The sequence below is a fragment of the Bemisia tabaci genome, chromosome 6, assembly GCF_918797505.1.
Source record: "Bemisia tabaci chromosome 6, PGI_BMITA_v3".
NCBI lineage: Eukaryota > Metazoa > Arthropoda > Insecta > Hemiptera > Aleyrodidae > Bemisia > Bemisia tabaci.
The window spans coordinates 18,599,228-18,624,390 of record NC_092798.1 but is presented as its reverse complement, the minus strand read 5'-3'; the positions used below and the strand labels follow the sequence as shown (position 1 = coordinate 18,624,390).

The 25,163-nt window shown below is 36.1% G+C and overlaps 2 protein-coding genes across 9 annotated transcripts in view; both read left to right on the top strand.

The window, feature by feature from the left end:
* grh (grainy head) overlaps positions 1–7,496 on the top strand; it is a 211,244-nt gene extending 203,748 nt beyond the window's left edge. For 6 of the 8 annotated variants that reach the window (XM_072301769.1, XM_072301767.1, XM_072301772.1 and 3 more), the window contains 2 exons: positions 640–704; positions 4,209–7,496. In XM_072301769.1, coding sequence (XP_072157870.1) covers positions 640–704; positions 4,209–4,341 — 198 coding nt within the window. In that variant the 3' untranslated portion in view covers positions 4,342–7,496. The remainder of the gene's footprint in view (positions 1–639; positions 705–4,208) is intronic. The other 2 variants (XM_072301771.1, XM_072301770.1) reach the window with 1 other exon arrangement.
* A 4,395-nt stretch (positions 7,497–11,891) lies between these two features.
* On the top strand, positions 11,892–24,222 carry Ctu2 (Cytosolic thiouridylase subunit 2). Its single transcript, XM_019059856.2, has 10 exons — positions 11,892–12,134; positions 13,670–13,744; positions 14,331–14,530; positions 15,635–15,890; positions 16,869–17,004; positions 17,670–17,801; positions 19,668–19,829; positions 21,118–21,217; positions 22,305–22,435; positions 23,496–24,222. Exons 1-10 carry the CDS (start codon positions 12,064–12,066, stop codon positions 23,595–23,597), a joined length of 1,365 nt encoding a protein of 454 aa, XP_018915401.1. The 5' UTR covers positions 11,892–12,063; the 3' UTR covers positions 23,598–24,222.
* Positions 24,223–25,163: the final 941 nt, after the last annotated feature.

The window sequence follows — 25,163 nt, the reverse complement described above, 5'->3', positions numbered from 1 at the left end:
CGTCAGCTTTTGAATCCTCCACTGCTGTTAGACTCGATAAAAAGAAAGTTGCGCAATTCCATGTCGTTCATAGAGTTAAAGAATGTTTCCCATGTTTGAGATTTGAAGAGTTTCAAAGAAATAAGGAATACCACCTCTTAACGTGCTTTCGTGAGAACACACTCACTGTTCACCATTATATTTGCGCTGTTTGCCTTTTGCTTCTAATCGAATTTTCCCTTCCGCCTCCAACAAATTCCTGCTTTCTAGAAATCATCTCGATCTTACTTTCTTTCGCTTTGCAGCCTTTTGCCAATCTTTTGAGAAGACTTCGGGATGAGTTAAAATCAAATAGTTTCAGGCAGTTCTCGTGTTTAAAAATGACACTTTTCAAAATATTTGGCAACACTGTCACCTACCAAAACCAAACTTCTCTTCCGGACCTAATACCATCACATTTTACGATACATTCCATTCAAAACAGACCCCTTGCGGGGCTACTTCGCTCAAGTTTTTACCGAAGACGAAAAGGAACATCATCCCAATAACGGAGTAGGAGATAAAAACTTGGAACAATTCTAAAACTTAAATGGGGGAGCAAAACAAAATTTTTACTTAATACAAGGAAAAGTATTAATTTTGTTCGTTTTGATTTTACAGATTGAGAGTAAATACAAAATTTCTAGCTCCAGAATTAGTAACTTGTTTCGAAAAAGCAAAAAAGGGTAAGTCTTGTTCAAAATAATTTCCTCTCTCGTAAAACCAACGAACCCAACCGACTTAACGGACAGAATTAATTCGAAAAATCAAATAGAGCGATAAACGCTTGAAACTGTCGGAAAGTCAGACAGCTTTTTCACCATTATTCGGAACAAAGAGGAAACATCAAAGTGTATTAGCTGTTGCCAATTGTACTATTATCCTCTGCCTTCTATTTCTACGGAATTATGCATGCGTTTTGGTTGAAGCAATGAAGTGTTGACCCGTGACTGCTTTCCCGTTCCTTGGCCGCAATGAGTTTCATAGTAAAATATAATCATGTACGCCTGATTTTGAACATAACTCGTCTATCTTCTTTAACGTAACTTCGTCGAGAATGAAAAACAAAACTCAAATAAGCTTTTCACATGGCGATAAGGGAGGTCAAATTATGAGTTTTTGAAGAGTTGTTCACCTTTGATCCTCGTTTCATATTTGGACGTAGTTATGCTAAAAGGAACTATGTACATTGGGTTTACATGCAACATAGTTACTTTTAGCATGAATGCACTCAATTCACGAAACAGCCATGGTAAATACTGATACATTTTAAAAAGCTTAAAACGTTGTTTTCAAAGTCAGGCTGAAACATAGGTACTCGATGTTGTATTTGAAAAGTAGTCTGATGCTGCAGTTAAATATGTCATAGCCAGTATTATGCACCATTTTATCTTTAGTTTAATTTATTTGTATACCCTAAGTCATTCTTAATTTACCTTTAGTCGTCCTCATATCAAGATGCGACAGTTTTTGTGTACCTTTTCCTTGAATCATCTGATCAAAATAGAGTCATATTTTAGAGAGCGCACACACAAGGAAACTTAGGAACAAATATGTTTTGGATGAGTTGCAGAGAATTTAAATAAAGGAAAACGAAAAATAAGACAAAACTTAATTGAAAAATAAAACGTAGCCTCGGATGACTGACACATTACTTGTCATTTTTAGAGTATTGTATAGTTCCTGAAATCATACGGATAGTAGATAATGGGCAATAGTATGTTGGAAGAGGGATGAACTAGTAGGGAAAATGTGTTTCAAAAAGCAGCGGGAGGTGGGAGATAATCTCTACGGTATGACGAATTTTCGGGGAACAAAATTATGGTTTGACGTATTTCGTGGTTAAAATTGTTTTACAATATCTCGCACCTTGCATTGTATCCGCACAGAAGACTTCAATTCTCATCCAACGCACTTCACCCACCCATTTTTCAAAGGAATAAGTACCTACTTAATCCACTGTTTCATACTCAACTAACATATTAAAAAAACGGGACTTTGATTAATACTCTAACTATTGCTCGGTTGGTGGGTACCCTCATGGTGTTCGATTGCACGGGATACTTATTTGGACGTATTTCTGTCAAACGGAACTATGTGCATCATGACGTGAGCCCTGTTATGCATATATTCTTATGGGTCTCAAGGCTCATGCCTTAGTGCACATAGTTCCGTTTGGCAGAAATGCGTCCATTTTATAATAATTATGCAGGTATTTTTTTTGGAGTGGGTCACTATCCCTACTTAGCTTTTTCGGTCCTAGCGATTTTAGAGGTTACAAAAAGGAACATAATTAAGGTCGCCCAAAGATCTGTTCTTTAGCCGTCCTCCCAAAATCAAAGCAAAAAAAATAGAGAGAAAACCCTTAAATATTTGTACTTAAAAAAGTCTGTAATACGTCCTTAATGAGAACGTAGTTCGGAAGTCCGGGTATTTGAGATATCACGCATGCATTTATTCAATCTGTCATTACTTAAAGCCACTCTGTTCATGGAGGCCCAGACTTAAACATAGGCTTTAAGAGAGGTTAGCCAGGTTACATTAGATTGGATCAATTTAATTCATTCCGAAATCATTCAGGATTGTTGAGGCTTGCAATAAATATCGTAGACTGAAGGGTTTGTTCAACCAACATACCCACGAGATATGTTATTTTTATCAATTTCAAAAGTGTTGATATCATTGTGTGTTCTATTTGTCTGAAAGTCTCGTTAAAATGTTAGGAAATGTTTAATTCTTAAAACTAAGCTCAGTGCACATAATGTAGAGCCGCGAAACTCATACGTGTCGAAATTTAACAATATAAAAACTGCAAGTACAATCGGGGTTTTAAAACAGAAAGGTTGACGAAGTATTATGATCAGAGGCGAGACGTGAATGATCGATTTTCGATTTTTTCCTATTTGAAATTATGGTAAAAAATCGATTAATAAGGCGTTTGCTGCGAACATCCTGTATATAGATCCTTTTCTACAGGTTTAAGTGGCAGATCAATCGATGTGTCGCAAAGCACGCCACGCCACTGTGTATGAAAGTTGCGAAAAGGGTTCTCAGTTATTTGCCACTCAGTATAATTAGTCTATTGATATTATGCCTTTAGTAGGCAGATTCGTTTTCTTCAATATTCTTTGTGAAGGGATCTCGAAAATAGCAATTTATCATATTCTTCAAAATCCTCTCAAACTACCATCCAGTAATCTATTCTAGATATATTAGATTTTCGTTGTGAGTGTGTGTGTTTCCAATGCAGATTAATCTCTTTTGCTAGATGAAGTTGAATGAAGGGCTTGTAGGACAAGGCGCGTAAGTTCTTGCTATATAGAGAAATAATTGTTTAAAGTTTCAAAATTACGCAGAGCCTTTATGGTGGAAAGGAAGTTCAGACTCGAATTTTAATGCCTGCTTAAAAATTTAATTTCACTGGTGAAGTTCTCACAGAGCATATTTCAAGACTGGTTGTAGTTGCAGTCACTAACATAGCAATTTTTTTAAGGAACTATTTTCATGCGCCTTGCTCTCCAAGCCCCTCAAATTGTCATTCCCTGGACGAAAGAACGGAACTGCATTCCAAGGTTGCAAAACTGGCTCAAAGAATTTAATATTTAATAAGATTAACCTGTGCAATTTTTGTTGAAAATTTTTCCTGATTTTTGCATTAAATCCGAAGAAAAATCAGTGAAAATTTCAGTTAGAAAAGCCCAAATTTCTGTGAGTAAAAATGCAATTTTCTACAGGAAATTTGGCAACATAGAAATGTAGTTACGTTCTTTCGTGAGGGGAACAACGAAATATGAGTCACTCTTGACTTAAGACTCCTAGACTCATTGTTTAAAATCTCAACGTAGAGGAGCGACTCATCATTATTGGTCGAGTTAAGGTTTTTCTGCTTATAGCTCACTGTATCCATTTTTGCTTAATTTCTCAGCATTTATCAGTCTCATTGTGGAAACCAGCTGTACTGATTTCCCTTTTCTTAAGCCAGGGGACTTGATGCAGAATTCCTCGCAGTAAAGTGTGCTATCAAACTAAACCTCACACCGTAATATTAAGCTTTGATTGCCAAAGCCCAATATTAGTAAAATATTTGATCTCGACGATTATCGATACTAGTTAAAGTACAAGTAACTGATGAAAGTGAAAAATATCGATATCGACCGACATCCGATAAAAATGTTAATTTCTGATTTCAGGATTATGGCCAAAATTGATGACGACATGCTCAAGTTCTACTGCAACGAGGACTTATTTTTACTGGAGGTGCATCAGTCAGCTGACAAAGAATCCCTGGATATTATTCTAATTGAACATGAGGAGTACAGCTGAGCGAAGCTGAAGTACAAGAACTGAAAAAAAGAATGGATCCTCACACACGGATGGCGTGACCAATCGAAGCCTATCGATAGTAGCATGCTACTCACAGGGCAGACCTCGCCGAGGAGAGGAGTTGAAGTGTCCTCTCTTCTTTTTGGTGCAATCGCCCTTTCCAGCTAGCTGGATTTGTTCAGGTTCTGAGGCTTGGCTGTGACTTCTATGTGCAACATGTAGCTCTCCCGGAGTGGAAAGACGTGAAGTTATCGAGATGATAATGACGATGGTCAAATCGTCCATCACGCCACGTTTTGATTTCCCTCTCGAGATCGTTGCTTTGTTTAGCAGATGTTGATGTTTTGACCTTTGTATTGTGCAAAAGAAAAATATGTAAATGTATAGAAGAGTTGTTTTAAAAGTTTATAAATAGCTATTATAAAATTTGATGAGCAGGTGTATTGTAAAAAATAAGGTACGACGTAAGTGCGTTTTTAAGGGTTGGCTCACTTTTACCGAACGCTCCTAATGTTGAATAATAATAGGCATACGCAGGGTCGTAATCGTGTGGAGATGATGTTCATGAAAATTTACTTTGAGAATTTCTTGCCAAATTCGACTGATTTATTCTTGCCATTATTTAATATATACAGTGCCATTTGTTTTCTTTTGCAATAATGATTTGATTGCATCTTGTCTCGACCTTTCGGCGAATTGATACTGGATTTAACACCTACTCCCGAGTCGGTATCATGCCTGCACGCTTAGTTTCAGACCACGCGAAGTAAACTCCATGCTGGATTGATCGTAACCCTCTGATATGCTTATTGTTGTTTATTCAGCATTGAATCTTCACTTATACATATGATCTCATATTCTTCACCTTTGAAATTGTTTGATTTTCTATTCGGTATCAGCTTACCGACCTCCTGTGTACGTATTTAAGGAAAAGTTTCGGTTTAGATTCATTGCATTGTTTAATTTATGAGTGGAAATATATTTTTCTTTCAAAACTTATATTGCTAGCAGCATCTGCTCCTGAAGACTCAGCGTAGATTGATCAATGTGAGTTGAATATGATAAAAGCGATTGAGTGCAATTTTACGTGGATGTTTACAAATCGATGCTGTAGTTTAGTTTCCATTATGACAAGTACTTTTTTTAAGTTATATGTGATTCATTTGCATGTCTTAACAAATAATACTCGCAACTGCTGGAAATGTCTAAAAATGTCAAAACACCTCAAATAAGGAAAATCCATCAGTCAAATAGACGTTTGACCTCATTTTATGGGACCTCTTTCGAGCAAAAAGTGTTGCGTTCTGCACACACGGAACGTGGAAGGTTTTTAATTTTGATTTTAACTTAGTACACTCTCCTTTGTCGTGTTATTTTCCCTCAACTCCGAGTTGTTCGGTTCAGTGATTAAAAGTCAAATAGTAAGCACTGAAAAGGTGCTACTGGTCTCAAATTCCTCTGCGACTGAAATATGCTTACAATCAGTAAGATTTTCAGAAATATAGCCATGACATTCTTATGACCCAATGCTCAATATACTCATACTTATCTCTTTTTAATTTATTTATTTTATTACTCTTGTTATATTTGTTTATTACTGAATTAATGATATGCAAGACAAAATATTTATAGTTATTCCTAGTGATAGCGTGTACTGTTTTTGTTATTTAATTCATTATTGTTTTTTGTTGGTTTGTAATTTCTAAGCATGTTTTTATTTATAGCTACTCAAGTCAAGCATAAAAGGAACATATACTTGTAGTAATTTTATTGTTTCTTTCTCTTTTAGTTCATTGTTGATTTGGTTCAAATCTTGGTACCTTTTTAATGTGTAGATGGTTTTATTTTCTCATTGTCATTGAGGTTAAAAAATCACTTAAATCAAAATTATGCTGACTGTAATTAAAGTACGCGCGTGAGAAAGACAGTATGATTGTATTGTAATTTTTTCTTAAGTGTCTCATCAAAGACTTTTTCATGCGCTGAATTCTGCTCAAGACCAGACAGATTTTACATCAACTCCTACGTAGAACATAGGTCATCAACTTTCCTATCACTTTGTTAGTGTGTGTAAGCATTCCTCTCATTGTGAAAATCAGTCCTGTAGAGTTAAGATCAATTGTCTATCAAAATATTCTGTGGCAAAACAATCACTCATTTTGATGTATTTTAGGCACCAAGAGCCTTTATCATCCCAAATTTGGACAAGTCTCTATAGAGAGCTACATACCCACGTACCTTACTCTAAGAGAACTGTGTACTTTGAGCCGTAACGCGGGGTTTTAGTTAATTCTATCGTTCCCAGCAAACACAAACAAAATTACCCTGTAAAACTTAGAAAGTTAAGATGTTCTTCATTTAAAAGATTGGGTGCAATAGTTTTTTTCTTTTGTTATAAAAAGTAATTGTACATAAAAAATAGAGATGATCTATCCACCTCAAGAAAAATGACACAGGTCGAATCTGTAAATTAAGAATGTAACTAAAATGTGAAGATCTGTTCTGTTCGAGAGAAAATCATTTACTCTGAAATCAACAAGGTACTTTTTTTACTCGGATTCCATGACATGTAAATTTTCTCTTTTTTTGCAATGGAATGATAACTTTCTCGCATACACTTATGCCTTTGAATGTGAATGATCTCATGACGATTGTCTTTTCTTTAGTCCGGTCTTTATTGGAAAGAACTTTGAATTTTAGCTAATTTTCAGATGTTAAAAATAGCATGGGCTGAGAATCAACTCGTAGAACATCACAAATTGCATCACAAATTTTGATCAAAATAACAGTACTTAGGTAGAAATTACTACTCTTGAAGCCTAAAGCTTCAAAACCATTTTTGGATTGGGAATAAATGTCATATCCCTCAATCTTAAAATTAACAATTTTTTGAGAAATTACGGACGAAGAATAAGATAAGAAGCCACGGATATATCATTAAAATCAACGAAAAACGATGGGGGAAATCCAAAGGTATCCTTACAAAATGGTGAGGTGATTACACATCATTGTAGCTTTTTAAGTTCAAAGTGATAGATATATTATCGAATGCTTCAGGTTATAGGAGATAGTTGTAGCTATTTTGTGTTAAGTAAATTTATGTAAAAAAAAGAATGAAAGAAAAATTGCTCAACAACAGTTACTGCTTTTTTTAACCGAGTCTTCTCATTTCACCCCTTATCATGGCAACAACAGTTTCCTATCTACCATTAAGTTAATAAGATATTCGTTAATAGGTAAAAGTACAGACCCATTCAGTGATTCAGTGACAACGTCATTCAATATAATATCGAACTCTTAGTTCAAACCAAAACAAAAATATATAACCTTATGTACAAATTCTTCATGAGTTACTCGTGTTAATTTATTAAAATCTAGTCATTGATCGGTCATAAATCAATTAAAGACTCATTAAACAAAGAGCTTTCGATTATAAAAAAACACTCGGACGCATTTTACCACCATGGCGCAAAGGGCGTGAATTAGAAACAAGGTACTGGGTTTGATATGATATCGAATAACGTAGCCACTAAATCAATCGATTACATGTGACGAAATCAGGGAATAAAACAAGGGAGTTAAAAGGAAACCCACAATTCTTTACGGTAGCGAAAAACGCAAGTCAGGTCCGAATCATGGATTTGTTTATTTTATTTTTAATTCTACATATGATGCTTCATGTTTCGATGACCAACGTGCAAAACTGCATGCATATTTCTATTGCGATGTCCCAAAATTTCCGCCCCTATTTTATTTTTCCGCAGCAGAACAAGCCAACTTTACAGCTTGAAATTTGTATAGAATATTCTACCAACAGAGAGGTTAGACCACGGGAGTGTTCAAGAAAATAGGATGACTAATTTTCCAAAGAAAGAATGAAGTATGACAGGAAGTCTACGACGTCGCAAACGGAGATAGTGAGCTTTTTTAAGCTTGGAAGTTTCTTTCAGAGATAACCTCTGGAATCATCGTGTTTCTCCCGAAATTTTACGTGTAAAAAGAAGTGCTTAAATTGCAAATCCCTGACGTGTGCAAAAGCCTTAGCCGTTTTCCAACTAGTTCGCCTTCAAAACTAAAGCAGACGATGTGAGCGGCTTGAGAGCAATAATAGTTGCTTGCTTTAGTTTGGTGCTTTAGTTTAGTTTAGTGTTCAAAGAGTTCATTAGCGGTGAAACTCCCGAAACACTTATCTCGGTTTGCGACGTAGCAAACTTCCTGTCATGACATTTTTTACATGGAAAACTGTTCAACGTCAATTCTCTAAAACTTCCATGGTTTTTTTTTTCTATGCCAAGAAAAGTCTATGAAAATTGGAAGAAAATTGAAACCGCGTCGATGTTGAATTGTTGATGCCCAAAGAGTTGACGGGACGGTAAAAAAAAATCGACCCGGGAAGAAAATTGAAAATTCAATAATTAGGATCCTTCGTGTTTTTTTGGAGGAAGTGAAACGTATTTGGACGGGGTTCAGCAGAAAGGAATCAAGCCACATCAGCTATTGCATTTCCGACATTAAATTTTGAACCAAATCTTCTGCTATCGAATACGAAAAATCATGGAGAATTTAAGTTTTATGTTGACCAGCTTCTCGAAAGAAAAATAAAATTTCTAAGGAAGTCTGCAACGTCGCAAATGGAGAAACGCCGTCTCCCATTTGGCCCAAAAAATATGTATGAATGAAATTGAAGGCATTATGAATTTCTTCTCTCAACTTATATTCGTTTGTAAGGATAAACAATGGGACGCGTTAGCTACGGCGCCTTGATACAACTATACAACCTCGACGGATGTCCGTATTGCGTTCAATGAATTGCAGGCGTTTTGACTCCTTGCTCATATACTACCTGTAGTTGGTTCGATCGACAAACGCGTTGGTCGGCGGTGACGGGGACTTGATGCAACTATTTTTGCTTGTTGGATGTCCGTATCGGTCCGACTGAAGTGCGAAACCACGTATCTCCATTGCGGTGTTTCAAAATTTCCGTTCTTAATTTATCTCTTCCATGAGAAACAATCCAAATTTACGACTTTAAATTTTGAACCAAATCTTTTGCTATCGAATACGAAAAATCATGGAGACTTTAAGTTTTATGTTGACCAGCTTCTCGAAAGAAAAATAAAATTTCTAAGGAAGTCTGCAACGTCGCAAATGGAGAAACGTCGTCTCCCATTTGGCCCAAAAAAATGTATGAATAAAATTGAAGGCGTTATGACTGGCCTCTCTCAACTTATATTCGTTTGTAAGGATAAACAATGGGACGCGTTTGCTACGGCGCCTTGATACAACTATACAACCTCGACGGATGTCCGTATTGCGTTCAATAAATTGAAGGCGTTTTGACTCCCTGCTCATACTACCTGTATTTGATTCGATCGACAAACGCGTTGGTCGGCGGTGACACAAGACGAAATCACACGATGTGGCCACTTTGAAGGGGATAAGGGGGCATTTTAAAAGTAGCGAGGTACAGATTGTTATTTTTTTCGTGAAATACTCCAAACAGTGTATTACCTTGAAAAATTTCAAAACCGTAGAATTATTTCAAAGGGAGGAAAAAAATTCGCGAAATGACGAAAAAACGCGTCTTTCGCACGCCATGCTCGGAGCTTTAGGCTCTTTGAGGCGCGTTTTAAAATATTTTTTTCTCCATTTTTATTTCATCCCCGTTATTTTCTCATCAAATGTAACCATTTGCAGGGTTCCGCACTTTAACCTCCGTAAAGTCAAAAATAAGGGCCACCCTACGCGAGTAACCTCTCTTCTGAAAAAGCAATGTTGACCATTTTGGCGCCAAAAACTGGTACTTTACGTGGGGCACAAGGACTCGATCGACTTGAAACCTTTTCTGACGATACTAGGGCATGCTTTTTGAAACATTGAAACCAAAAATTATTGATTTTAGTGTTACTATCTTGATAGCGCGCGAGCACACCGTTGCCAAAATAGCCATTTTGACCGTTCTGGCGCCAAACAAACCATTTTTTCGGTGGGAGCCACCATCCGTGAAGGCTTGAAATTTTTTGGTAACAACTGGGTATATTACGTACATACTAAGGCCAAAACAAAAAATGTATGTGTCCTCATTTTTTTTAAAACCGCTAAAATCTGTAAAAAATTGGAAATTGACGATTTTTTTTAGGGGTCAAAATATGGTACGATAAATTTTACTTTTTTAACCCAAGAATCTAATTGGCCTGATGTGTAATTGGTGAAATTTTGGTGCATTTTCATCGAAAAATGCGGGAGATAAGAAATAAAACGTAAAAATACCCTTAAATTCCCCGAAAAATGGGTTTTTCGGGGCTGGAGGGGGGATGGTTGGGGTCAAGAGGTGAAAATTGCCCAAAACCATGTTTTTAGGACCTCAAAAAAGGGTTTAGACCATTAAATTCAAAATCCGTGAGGAGGGGCATTTTGGTGCCCTTACCCAGGGATACCCTTTATATGGACAATTCAATTTTTTACTTGAAAACGGCTGTGCGGATTTTTTTGCAAACAGTGAATTTTCTCTATAGTGTGAAGCAAATTCCTGAAAATTTTCAAAGGAATCCGCACAAACGCTCTCTCGTAAAAATTGAATTGCCCAGTTAAATTTGGCTGTTTTGAATTGCTTAAATCCGTACCTTGTTCAGTGGTCCATTCTAGTAATTGGAACGCGGATCATTGCACTGCTGCTATGAGCAATCACTCCATTGATGCGCGAATGTTACGGGAACGGAATGAATGTTTCTAACGTGACTAAACTACGGTGAGCAACTGTTACTGCACCCCAGCCGCTCAAATTACCTGCTCAAGATTTGAAGGCGAACTGGTCGCCGTACATCGGACATCGGACATCGCCGCCGTGAGCGCTCTAATTCCGCTTATGCACACGCCGGGGGTTTGCGATTCAAGTTTTTTTCAAGAAGGAACTTCTCAAAGAAACTTCCAAGCTCAAGAAAAAACTCTCTAAGTTGAGGTCGCAGTGGGGAAGGGGGGTGGGAGGGGATCCCCGCGCTACGCAGAGAGACCACTTTTCTTATTCTACCGTTTAAGTCTTCAAAAATATTCATCAATACTCAGTGGACATATGATACTATTTTTCAATCTTTCACTAAACCATAAACTGCGTAACTTAAATTCAAAAATTAAAAAAGAAAATTCTGTTACTGGACGATGTATCCTGAAAACCGAAAATAAATTAACAGATCAGCAGATAGAACAGGTCATCGGATTAACAGATTTGAATGTATTAATAGATATGCTTCTGATTGAAAGCTCATAAGTCGCACCATAACGGAAAATTTTCGTCTTACTTTACATTGATTTCAATTGGTGCTTAATTAACTCTAAGAGAGGTGAATGCGCAACGGGTTTCACGATGGCGCTCGCTTGAAAAAAGCCCGCAATTTTAAATTTCGCGCCTCATAATCGAAAAAAAACGCGGGAACGCCGGCGGTTGGTTAAACGCGTTGGTGTGGGACCAATCAACAGCAACGTACAAACAACAACACCAACCAAAATCCATCTCAATCAAACCAATCATCACCCACCTCATGTCACCCACCATCTTGCACCGTGAATCTCTTAACCTCACAATTATTTTCAGCACGTGTGATCTGTGATCGATGTGATATTATTTATTATACGTGATGGATTTTCGCCAGATTAATTATTTTTACCCTTCTTGTTTCTACTCAAGAAAATACTTTACAGAATAAGTGTCAGCCGTGCCTATCAGTTATGTGTTCAGTTAGTGACGATTTAGATTGTTTGAGTCTGACTAGTTCTGGCTCAGGCACTGATAAATCATTGTGAGTATATTAATTTTTCCCAGTTTCTTGGTTCTTTATGTAGAGAAGATGAGAAATCAATTCTCAGGCCAGGACAATCGGCCTTTTTAGAATCGTCAGAGTTGCATCATTGCCCATTTTCAGCGAATTTGCCCAGCGTCCAATGGCGCGTTCACACAGCTTCCTGAGCTGCTCTTTAGGCTGCCGAACAAGCAGCTTGATGATCCGCTCAACGAGCCCTTTGCCTAGACCTCTACCTATTAGTCATGGACCAAAACAATAAATATCCATCATATATTTATTAACATTTAACGGATATTATTTATTTGTTTGCAGAGCAGCTCGGTAACCGGAGTGAATGTGCCTCAAGGCAAGGTCGATAGATCTTGGTCAGTCCATTAGCAAGATGTTCCTCAGAAATTCCCGATCTGTAGTCGAATTCCCCAATTTGCTGTTTCGCTACTTTCCAAACGTTTCCTCAATTTGTGCTACCTCTCTGCATAGTTCCCCCCTGATCTCCCTGATCTGCAAAAGACCAATTGAATCAACGTATGCAAAAATGTCTGATGTCCAAGACAGTGTTCAGAATTCAAGTTGACAATTTCGTTGTGACTTGATGACAGAAGATGGTATAAGTCGTTAGGAATGTAGAACAATTTTATAAATAATCCCCTACTTAAGTGTAATTAAACGTTTACCAAAGAGATCGATCTTATTCATTGTGGGACATAAGAAATCCACTGCAATTATGAAACCCTGTATTAGACAACGGACGTTTTTGCATACATCGATTCTATTAATTGGAACGGGGAAACAGGAGAGTGGGATAAGCAAATCGGAGGAATCTTTTGGCAATGCGGATAGCCCTCGCCTTGTTTGGAAAGATTATTACACTCAACTTTCCTACCGGACTGACCTACGTCTATCAACTTCGCTTCAGACTAGCATGACATGTGTATCAGCAGGTTATCTAACCTTGCGTTAGGCTCATAATTTTGATATGGTAGCAGATGCTCAAAGTGAGGTGTCATATCGCTTTATTTAAATGCTTGTCTTCTTAGAGTTCATGCCAAATAAGTTTACGTACTTTTAGACTGCATTGGAAGATAAATCATCTTGATTCTTCCATTTACTTTTCATGCCGAAGTTACGTCTGACAATCATCTATCGCAGTGTGAAAGTGTGCTAACTTAGGTATTTGGTGTGAACTCTAATAAGTCTATGAATCATTTAAAATAATCATAGCATTGCAGCCATTTGCGTAAAATGTTGCCACACTCGATGAACAACAGTTGTCTCCCAATAAGTTGCCTGGGCTGTCACTGAGCTACTAGTTTTGCGGAATGAAGTTTGAGCTGTTCTTGCTGCAGCCGTATCTTGGTAGTTTCTGAAGGCATCAATCCTGAAGCATTTGAATCTTTTCTTTCTTCTCCAACTTATAAGTTGCCTGCTGGTTAATCTCATCCCTGTCTAGTCGTTCAATTGGCATAATTTATTGTTATTATCCTTGGATTCTTTCTTCTCTCCATAACCTAGACTTGGTTTGAATTTTTCAGATTCCATGCAACATGTAAAAAGTGTCGCAGCGAACCTGCAAAAGTAGTAGTACAGTTGAAGGAGGCTTTCTGCAAGTAAGATTTTTATATTGCATCAATAATTCCAATATCTAGTTCTTTTCTGGGGTCTAATATCCAAGATAATAAAGAAGTAAGAATTTATCTAGGATTGGTAAAGAGCGGAGCTACGTCTGTGGAAAGTATCCAAATTCATTTGGATTCACATTGACTGTTATTCAGAATTCTTGCAATATTGAGGGGGTTAAACAAAATGATTTTCTTTATTTAATTTAGTCCAAATGTCTGGAGGTGAATTTTAATGACAATTGGTTACTCAATAGAATTTTTAAGCCTGCCAATCGCCTTTCTTGCCATTATTTTTTTGAATATAGCTCTTCATCTATTTGTGATGATCTTGTGGTACAGTGCTTGAAGTCCAAGTCTAGTTTCACTCCAGTTATGTAATTTGCTTGGAAGGCTTAGAAACATACTTATGTTATTCAAATTTTCTGTAATACAGATGTTTGTTCAATCCTTTGACATCAATATCCAAGCTTATTAAGGTTCTATTTTCCCTCTCTGAATCTGTAATTTATTCTCCCCTTTTACTCCTCATTTCTTTTCTCTAGTGGACTGAAATCACTGTTTTGTATTTTTCCAGGAACTGTCTCCTACTCTACGTAAATCATAGGTTTCGTGCTTGTCTTGGTAAATCTAAACTCATTAAACCTAAAGAGAAAATATTAGTTGCAGTATCTGGCAGTTTAGCGAGTGCAACACTTGTAGATTTAATTCATTGTGGTTTGCAAGACACCACTCCGAAACGCCTTATGTTCAGTCCGATAATTGTTTTTATTGATGGTAAGTACCTTTAATTCTATTTTGTTCAGGGGTCATTCTTTTTTTTCTAGGTATGACAAGGAGCCTATAACATCAGCTACTCCGTGTTCACTTTCTCACGTTGCCAAAGGTTGCTGCTTCGCATTTAGTTTTTAACGTGCGATAAAAGCTACACTCGGCGATTTAAAACATAAAAACTACTCAGGAAAGAACAGAATGAAATTAATGCTCAGCAATTATTACAAACAGTGGCTTTTAGAACACCTTCCTAATTAGTCATCACCATTGTTGGATCAAACAACATATCTCTGTAAGGAAACATTGTACTTGATTGTACTTTTTCTCTTCTTCCGAAAATGTGTAGTTTTACCACTCTAAATTCATCACTTGCATCTTAATGATAGGCAGTTGAGTTGCAAAAAATTGGATCTGAAAGATGCTGGAGATAATAAGCAATTCTGTATAAACTCATCAAACCCAAAATTATATGGATCTTATTGTATCAATGTCCTGAGTTGGGCTCTTGGTCATTCTTATTCCATCATCTCTTCAAGAATGGACAAAAATCTCTCGAAAATCAACGCTACTCAATTAAAATTCTAAGAAGTTATTGGCCACAGATTTAAAACCTATGTTGTTATTATCTTCTTCAACTAGATTCAGCTATTTAATTAATGTTTTATTTTGATCTCAGCCTCAAGATCTATATGTCTGCGATGTATCCTTTAACTCTGAAGCGGTGTAGTAACTTAACTTCTTTGAATGTCAGGAAAAGTGAAACTTCTAAACAAAAAATTCTTTTTTGGTTGACATCAAACGCAATTGCAGCTTTACAGACTTACAAATGCATTTCATCGTGCAATGAGGAACTAATGTTCCTGGTTCATCCATATAAGCATTCATACGCAAAGGGAAACCCATGGCACCTATAATCATTCTACCAGGAGCCAGAAATGGTAGTTCTTTATTGCGGAATCTGGTTGGTACAAGGAGGAAAACATTTCTTTAAGCTGTAAAGGAGGCCTAATTATGCTAAGCACTGTCGCATGACTCGCCTGCTAAAGATATTGCAAACAGTATCTTGCCATTTCAATCTCTTTTTAACATCTCTCCCCACTTTTTCAGATGGAGCAGCCCTAGGTCTTAGCAATGAACAACGGCTCAAAATCTTCCAAGAAATGAGAATCATGTTGAAGAATTGCGGACTTTCAACTTTTTATGTACCTTTGGAGTCAGTAATTAACTTCGAACACAATGATCTGAAAGAAATTCAGAGCGAAACTACCTTAAGTATAAATGAATGCTCCGTCAGTAAAGTTAGGAAAATATTTGAAGACTTGAAATCTGTCACCTCTAAGGAAGACTTGCTCATTAAATTAAGGTTAAGACCCTTCTCATTTGAAATCTCAAAGTTTTTACTTACTTTTCTTTCTGTACAGAACTAAAGGGAACTATTGGCACAATGCTGAGAAAATTAATAGACCTTTAAACAACAAGTAGCATGCATGAAGATGACATGCTCCATCACTCAAACATACATATTATAATATTTTTAATTAGTGTTGAGCCAATCACCCTTTATGGTACTTACTGCAGTGGCTAATTCAAAGCTAGTCGTTAAGCAGTTTCAAGTTTGAAATTAAAAATAAAAATCCATTCACAAGAAAAAGCCTTTAGGTAAGGGAAGTTTTGAAAATTGGTAAAATTGACAAAATTCCCCCTCCTTGGATTTTGACTAATTTTTACGCAGTCATACAATTTAAAAATTTCAAGGCCCCAAATTGATTCTCGCAAAACAAAAAGAACTCGGGGATTAGGGGGTAGTAGTTGTAATTGTTGAATACATTTGTCTGAGCTAAGAAGTAATGAAACACTTTAATTTGTCAAGTTTTTAACATTCGTTTTCAATGGAGTTAATTTCGTTGTGTCAACTTGAAGCTGTTTGTCATCTAGTGCACTGAAATAAAATCTGGATGCTTTGAACGATCCAAAATGGAAATAGTTGTTTAATTTCATAGAGGTGAATTTCAAGTATTATCTGTAGTCCTTGCCCTGAAAAGTGGCTGAGGGGTCACATGATTGCAAGAGGGATCACAATGGCAGGGATATTTTTGAACACCATCTCAGCTAAATGTGCACTTTAATGGGAGCTGAAAATATGTAACTTTGAACTTGTTTTTCGTGGTTTAATATCACCCGAAAAAATATGGGAAAAATCATGTGAACTAAGTGCCCTCTCAACTTTTCAAGAAGACAAGAATAAAAAATTACCTAACAAGCTCATTTAAGTTCATTCACCTGTATGTATATTTTATTTTCTGTCTTTCATTTTCCTGAAGTATTTGTTTTGATTTTTCAGAAATAATTTGCTAATCCAGAGTGCCTTAACATTAAATTGCTCTAAGATTTTAACTGCTGAAACAGGGACGGATCTTGCTGTGAAATTGATGTCAAATATAGTCATTGGTAGAGGAGCTCATCTTCCCCTTGATGTGGTAACAATTTTTTATATTTTCGTTTCATGTTCTCTAGGGCTAAGAGTCAATTTCAGTCACATCTTCAACAGAGAGAATTCTCCCTACCCATAGAGTGCTTTAAGACTCTCATGGTAAAAGCGGAAAATCTCCTGTCCAAGATTTAAGAAATATGAAGTTACATAGAAAGCAAGCAAGGAACAGTATCTACAGAGTATTTTTGCATCTAATTTTTTCTTGGTCTAACACTAGCCCAAAACACTGCTTTAGAGAGTGGTTGGCTGCAATTTTCGAGCCAATTTTTGCTGTGTTTTGTCATGCAAAATTTGCAATACTGCTGTTATTATCCCTGTCAATTGCTGAAAAATGTACAACTTCTCGATTGAAAATGGATTTTGTATTCTCAAGAACTGGAATATTAAAAAGCATAATTGTTATGGGCCCTAGGCTGTCAATTTGATTATCATTGTTCAATACTTCTTTTGTCTAATGCATTTCAGTGTTTTGGATAGTTGCAGTCATACATTGTAAGTCAAGTTAAGTCATAAAATCAAGGAATTGTGGTAGAATAATCTCTGTGTGTCCGCATAACCTTACATGTTTTATTACTCCACAGTTTAAAAAGCATTAATTTTAATTCATCTTCTTTCTACAAAGCGTTCTTATATTATTTTTGTGTGTGACAGGGATTCTGTGATACTAGATGCACTTCGGTTCTGTTACTCAGGCCTCTCCAAGATGTTAGTAAAAAAGCTGTAGCATTCTATGTCTTGATGAAAGGATTGAAAACTGTTTTCATCCCGGCATTTTCAAGCATAGTAAGTCTTCTGTTTATACAATTTTATCCCTTGTTCATTTTTTTTTTGTATGTATATCACCAACAAATAGTCAAATCAGGCATTTTATCAAATACCTATCAAGGCAGATAGTCTAATTTTGATGGTTTTCAAAGTTTTGAGTTTTCTCTGTTTTGAATATAATAATTCATCAAATCTACAAACTTCTATTATATTTTTCTTTCCAAATGTTTCGTATGTATCTTAACCTTCAACGCTCTAAAGTCTGTATTTTATGACATGCTAAAAATCCAGAGATAAAAGCTTGTTCTAGGACTAGATCTAACTTATTTATAATTTTGAGATGCCAATTTTTACAGATACTTCCTCTCTAGATAAGCAAACAATTATTTGGTCCATAATTAGCAATACAATCAGAATTTCAATGTAAGTAAAAACATTTGACTGTTTGCCCAAGCATTTGAGTATATGCCTGATTTGATCGTTTGCCTGTGACATGTATTTTTTATGTTTTCTCTTTCAAATCTTTTCTGATCTGTTGATTCTCATACAGTCAAAGCTGACATCTCTTGTGAGCAAATACCTGTAGGAATTTGCTCAGCCATCGGAACTGTTCGGTCATCAGAAACTTTGACAAAAATTTAAATGATCTTAATGGACCACTAGACAAGGTACAAATTTCAGCATTCTGATACATGTTTCTTAACCAAAATTTCACGTAGAAAACGATGCTTACAACGGAAATTGCCGAAATCAACTCCTTACGAAGATATTTAATGATTCTTGATGCGTGAATTCAAACCACCCGCTCATGAAAACTCAATGCTCTACGTGATTCATATCGCGCGCTAAACGTTATCATGCCAGTCTATGCGATTTAAAAATCTGGCCTTCTCGATCTTGACGCTTTGGCTCAGTTATTGCAAATTGCTTATAGTTCGAACAACACATGATGGAAAATGAACATTGCTCGATCGAGAAACTTGCTGAAACCATTGTAGTGCGCGATTTGACTGACGTAGAGCTTTGAGTTTCTCTTGAGCGGGCTGTTAAAATTCCTCGTAACCAATGTGAAATAAAAACGTTAATATTTTCGTAAGAAGTTAGTTTCAGTAATTTTCATTGCGCGAATCGTGTTCTACGTGAAATTTTTGTTAAGAATCATGTATCAGATTGCTTAAATTCGTACCTTGTCTAGTGGTCCATTGCGATTCATTTTTTAATCATACACTGATTGGAATAGAACATACCTTAATTATAGCTACCTTAATTATCTATTTCTAAAAATTAACAAGGCAAAAAATATTCTTAAATGAATAAAAATTGAATAAAGACACACTCTATTTTAAGGCAGAATTTATTTTTAGTTGTAATCTTTGATTTTATTTTAAAGTTTGTAGTCTTAAATTTTGATGGGGAATGAAGCAAACATAAAATGTTTTTATAGGTAAAACTTGAATTCAGTTAAACTTTTTGGCATATTTTTGATTATCTTACCCTTTTATTTTCTTCTTCCCAGTAACAAAGTTCTATCTTTGCTGATTGTAAAGGAATTCCTCTGGTATTTTCTCGTTGATGAGCTAATGGAGGCAAGTGAGCCTAAAACCATTGTGAGAATACACACTAAAAAATCAACTTTTTTACAAAGAAAGACGAATGATGGGAGAAAATGTCCCATTTGTGATTTAATTTTCCCCCTCTCTCTGTAAAGAAGAATTTAGACTCAACAAACACTAAAGAATTAAAGTGAGAGGAAAAGGATGACCATTTTCTTTATTTTAAACATTTTCATAAAGTGTATACGTTTTGATTACATCAAATTATATTTATTTTTGTACTTTTTCCCCCTTTTTTATTTTTATTCACCCAATTGACTTCCTTTTTCAGGAAAGGAAAAATTGTAGTCTTCAAAAACTAACAGAAAACTTCCTTGTTGGTCTTCATTGTGAATTTCCATCTACGATGTCAACAATATTCAGAACTGGAGAGAAATTGTCTTTAAATCCACTCAGTCCAAATTTTGGAACTTCGTCATGTGAACTATGCCAGGTAAAATCTGTTTCCCTCTGTAAATTCTGCTTTCAGGCGTAATATTTACGAAGAGTCTTCTTGCAAATTGGTAGCGCTGAATGAAGGAAGTGTCAATTCAAGCTAAGTAAGCAAGATCACCTAGTCCTATTTTTCAGCTCATGAATTTCGTATGAAAAGAATCTACCAAGAGCTAGAGCATGCTAATTAAACGCAATTTTGCGACCTGGCTCTAAGATTTTCTTGTAAATGAGAAGATCTCTCTCACTTCTCCTTTAAAATAAATTGCCCCATCAACTTCTTATCAATTCTGCTATCTGATGTGAGGTGTTATTTATGGGAGTAACTCAGGAAGCAGTTTTTTTTATCTGCATTGGAGTAAATGGGAACTTCAGCCAGAATAACATCACGCTCGTACTGCTATGTTTCTTAGAGATTATATTCCCCGTCAGAAAGTGCTGCAATCCATTGCCACCCAGTTTGTCCTCATCACATAGAAGTAAATAGATATTTTTGTGCAGGCAAAATTTCAGTGAAGCAATATTATATCAAAAATTGAGATCAAGTTTGCAGTAAGTTCAATGTTCAATACTTCCCTGAATTGTGTATTGGTCAATTTTAAGAAAAATAACTTTAGGTGATGAAGAAAAATGCCAAAGTTTTGAAAGCACAGTTTCTTTGGTTACAGAAATCATTCACTCCAATTTCATCAACACCAACAATATCAACTCGGAGGGTTATTTTTTAAAATTGACACAACTAAAATCACCTTCCAAAAGATCATCTCTTGTAGGTGTCGAGGGCAAATACTTGGTAAAATCAGGCATTCTATCAAGCACCCAGGTAGATTGTCAAATTTTGACAAGTTGTGAATTTCAGCGCATTTTGTACAATAACCTCTCGAGTTTTGAACATTTTGAAAGTAAAAATTCATCAAATTTACCAACTTTCCTTGTTTGTATTTTCCTCTCCAAATCCTCTCATGCATTTGAACTGTCTAAATTCGTAAAATTCTGTATATTGTGACATACTGTAGATTTTAAGATGAATGTTAGTTCAACTTCTTCATCGCAGATATTATTCTAAGATGCACATTTTTAGTGAATAATTTCACTACTCCTTCTGAAAGAAATCAATTTTTATGTCTAAAATCAGTGATGGAACCAGAATTTCAATATGTACAAGACTATTTGACCATTTACCCAAGACTTCTGCACCATTTTCATAATGCCAATCATTAACAGTAATGTATCATTTCATGTTGTTAACTTTCTCTGCTGTGTAAGTCAATGGTTTGCTCTCTTTCCAGGGTCCTCTAGATATCTATGCAACTGAATCCTCTGCATATCTGGCCACACAAATCTCATCTGCTGTATCCAAGTATGGGAAAGCTGCAATCAACAGTGATGGTATGTTAGCACTTTTCAAAATTGATTGATCAAGTCCACTGTGTGGTTTTGACAATTGAATGCATGTTACAGACTGTAGGCTGAAAGCGATCAGCCCAGGCACACTTCAACAGATTAGGGCCTTTGAGTGCACCCTAGGTAGCTTTTTACTCAGTGGCTATCAGCCCTAGTAAATCTGTCAGTTGAGTGACGCACAGAATCGTAGTTTAATACTGTAAGCCTGAAGACTAGCAAAAATTACTAAGATCCGTCCAACAACCGAATTCACTGTCTGAACAGAGATATTATCGGTCAATAACATGACATACGACTGCATTAACCAAGTTAGTGCATATCATAGTTTCTTTCACCCTGGTTTCATCCATGTTTTACACTGAATATCCAATGAAAATGTGTGTACTTTTCACCGATTGATGAGACCAAGGTGAAAAGAACCATGGTATACGCAGCTGCTGGGGATGGCATCATATTTTGTGTTTTTCGATGACTAATGTTTCCATTAATATTGGAAAGGTAGTAGGTATTTGAAAAGATCTAATAATGTTTTACTAATCAATAAGCATAAACCACTCAAACGCCATTCTGTAACTAGCACAACTGACTCGTTGCGACCAGCTAAAGTAACATTGCCATGACCGATTATGATCGGCTCAAGGCAAAATCGCCTTACTAGCAGTTGAATCAACGTAGTGCTAAACATCTGATTTCAGACAAAGAAGCACATAGAGAAATTGGAAACAGATTTTTGTCAGTATCATCTTATAAGATCGAAAAAAGACTTGTGGCATTTTGAAGAGCATATTCTTGCATGTTCTTGACACGCACATGTGTTAAATTTTTTTAAGTCTGATAAACTGTTAGGAAGCTTGAGACATCTATTCTAAGTGCTTTCCTAGCTTTTGCCAGAGAGGCTTTCATTGTTTTTGAGTTTTAAGCCCAAAGGCATTACTTTCAAGCCACCCCTGGTGTAAGAGGTTCAAATGTGTCCAGAAAATACTTTTGTTTAAATATTATCTCATTTCTACTGGGGTCATTTTTTGTCCTGAACTAGTGCTCTGTAATATCTATTCTAAATTTTATTTCTTAGGAATTCATGTGATGAACCATAGTTCTGAAAGAGCCAAAAATAGAATATTGAGTAGCAGTTGCAAAAATGAAGCAAATGGTACATTTTTCAATCCTGTTTGTTATGGCTGTCAGTTAATTTTAGCAGAATCGGTAAGTTTATTTTAGATTCACTGTAAAAACTCAAGAATGGCAATAGCACCCTCTATTATGGAAAATATAATAGCATGTAAAATAAAACTCCCGCAGTCTGTGATAAGTAATAAAGGAGAGGCAAATTTAAAACAAAGATTAAAGTTTCATCATGTGTCATCTTGTCTATTGATTGAATTATCAAGTGGAAACATTGCTCTTTTAAATACTGATTTTCTCTTGCATTCTGTATGGTCAAAATGTCCATGTCTCCATTTAAATCTTGTATTTATGAAAGATGTAGGATTAAGTTAGTTGGGGATTTCGCTTATCAAGCAAGTTTTGCACAATTCATGACATGTGTTCTTTCTCTTGTGACATGACTCTCATTATGACGAATGTGACCATGATGTATTATCAATACTTCCACTTGAAACAGATGGCAAGCATTATTATGTAAAACATTTTATTTTCTAAGATTAAAAGCTGTAATATAGTAAAATGACTGTAAACTTGAAAAAAGACAGGGTCTAGGAACCTTTGAATAGAAACTTAGATTGAAAATTTTTCAATCACATTTAATCCATCTATGTCTCAGCAATGGTTGAATCTTGAAAAAAATGATTTGTACCGATGCGAAACAATAAATAATTATCCCAAATTCAAATTGAAAGACAGTGTGCCACAGTTGACTGGCATTTCTCCATCTACCTCATTCATCAATGTAACATGTAAAATCTGTCGGTGTCAAGAAGATGTAGATTCAGATTCCTTGGAGAATTTTACCAGAGTTAAATAGAAAAGCAGTGCGTAGCATTTGGAGAAGAAATGAGCAGAGAAAAGGTTTGAATTTAATCAGTCGCAAATTTTCTCCTGTCAAAAATTCAAATTGGAAAAATGTTTAATCCACAAAAACGATCGTTGTTAAACCTTGTTTTTAGCATCGAGTTTTATATTGAAATATTTGTAAAACATTAATTGGTGCCAACTTATGCAACTTGGTATATTTCTGTCACACCCTGCCCATTTAAAGAACAAGAAGACCTCCAAATTGATTCAGTGTTCTTTTATCTCTCCCCAGAATAATCAAATACATTTACTGCAAAATTCATTAAGGAAACATCATAATCAAATACTAAGAGACAAAATGAAGGAAGAAATTGCAGACTTTCTGATTGAATGAATTCCTGAACATCCCTGAGCTCATGGAATGAATTCCTGGACACCCTAGAGCTGCTGGAATGAATTCCTGGACATCCCTGTGCTGCTGGAATGATCTTCAATAATGTGTATAAGTGAACATATTTTTTTCTCCTTTTTCTACTTTTGTATTGTATAGTAAAACTCGCGTATATCGTCCTATGCTTATATCGGAAGTTGCGCGCGGCCCCGTTTTTTTGCCCATCAGAACAATGTAAAAAAATTCCGGATACATCGGAACTGCCCATAATGGAACCCGCCTATAAGGTGACAAATTTTCGGTCTGAAACCGATGTAAACAGGATTTTCCTCCAAAATCTGCACAGAGTTTCAAAACTTACCCTGTTGTATCTTCAGCGATTATTCAAAAGAATCAAGATAAAGGAAATGCCATTCCGTTACTGGTGGTACACGAATCAATTCCTTATTGATCACGTGCCTTATTGCCATGCGAGACGCGACTGAAAAAGAATTCAATAACCCGCTAAGTAGGTCGGAGAAGGTGTATCAAAGGAAAACAAGAATTAGGTTGCCAAGTTTTTGCAGTTTATTTTTCTAATGTTTGACACATGTACATTGTCAGCAATAAAAGTCTACTCTATGCTGAAGTACTGCTCTATCCGTCACTTTCTTCTGAATGGCTGAAAAAAAAAAGAACCTTCTGCACTTCGTCATCAATGTCTATCAATTGATCTGCAAATTTTGAGGAAACGTATCGCTGCAAGGCAAAGTTTTTTGGCTAAAATGTGCACTTTAAATTTTATGGAGATTTCTTTTTGCAGCTCTTGTTTGTTTTCCTCGCAATGTTAAATGATTTTAATTTTTTCCTCACATTCAAAACGCTTCGTTTCTGATAAGGCCTCTGCCTAAAACCGCCTGTCTAAAACAGTGGCGCCATATCACTCGCAAAATCTGTAACTTTCTACTTGATTATAAATTTATCTTATCAAAACCAAGGCGATGAACACAAATCCAAGGTCAAACAGCACAGACATAGCTGATGAATGGTGAGAGTAGATAAAGTTCACTCGATATCAGTTCCATTTACATAATAGAAAGGTGAAGCTTACGTAAATAGACAGGAAGCATGATTAATCACGGTCCTCATCAATCTTCTGTTTACATAAATGACAACAGGTGCATTCGATCTGATTGGCTATTGTGTTTACGTCATGCGTGTGCTTTCTGTGCACGCAGAGAGCAAGACCTTACAGCAAGTTTTACCCCTCCCGTTATTCCACACCTCTTTTTCTCGTCCTGCAGTGCAGTTCATCGGAGAGTAGCGTGAAGTGTTGAAAGATATACTCAGTTCCTGTGTGAGTGCAGGGAGTGGGACATGGTCATTTGCGCCTGATACAAAATGAACTGTCGGCTGGGTAAAAATCCATTATTTTCGCAATTTTAGGCGAAAAACATTGAAACTCGGTTCTCCCGGAACGCGCTTACATCGGAAATTTCGGTCGGTCTACGCGATCCGATATAAGCAAGTTTTACTGTAATTGACAATCAGGATAGTAAGTTGTTGAGCCACTCAGGTAGCCCAGCACCC

Bases quoted from the DNA above. Each gene is read 5' to 3' on its own strand.
- Ctu2 (XM_019059856.2), top strand. From the start codon at position 12,064: ATGTGTTCAGTTAGTGACGATTTAGATTGTTTGAGTCTGACTAGTTCT. The intron at 13,745-14,330 runs GTAAGATTTTTA...GTATTTTTCCAG, and splicing joins TTGAAGGAGGCTTTCTGCAA to GAACTGTCTCCTACTCTACG. The intron at 14,531-15,634 runs GTAAGTACCTTT...CCACTTTTTCAG, and splicing joins GATAATTGTTTTTATTGATG to ATGGAGCAGCCCTAGGTCTT.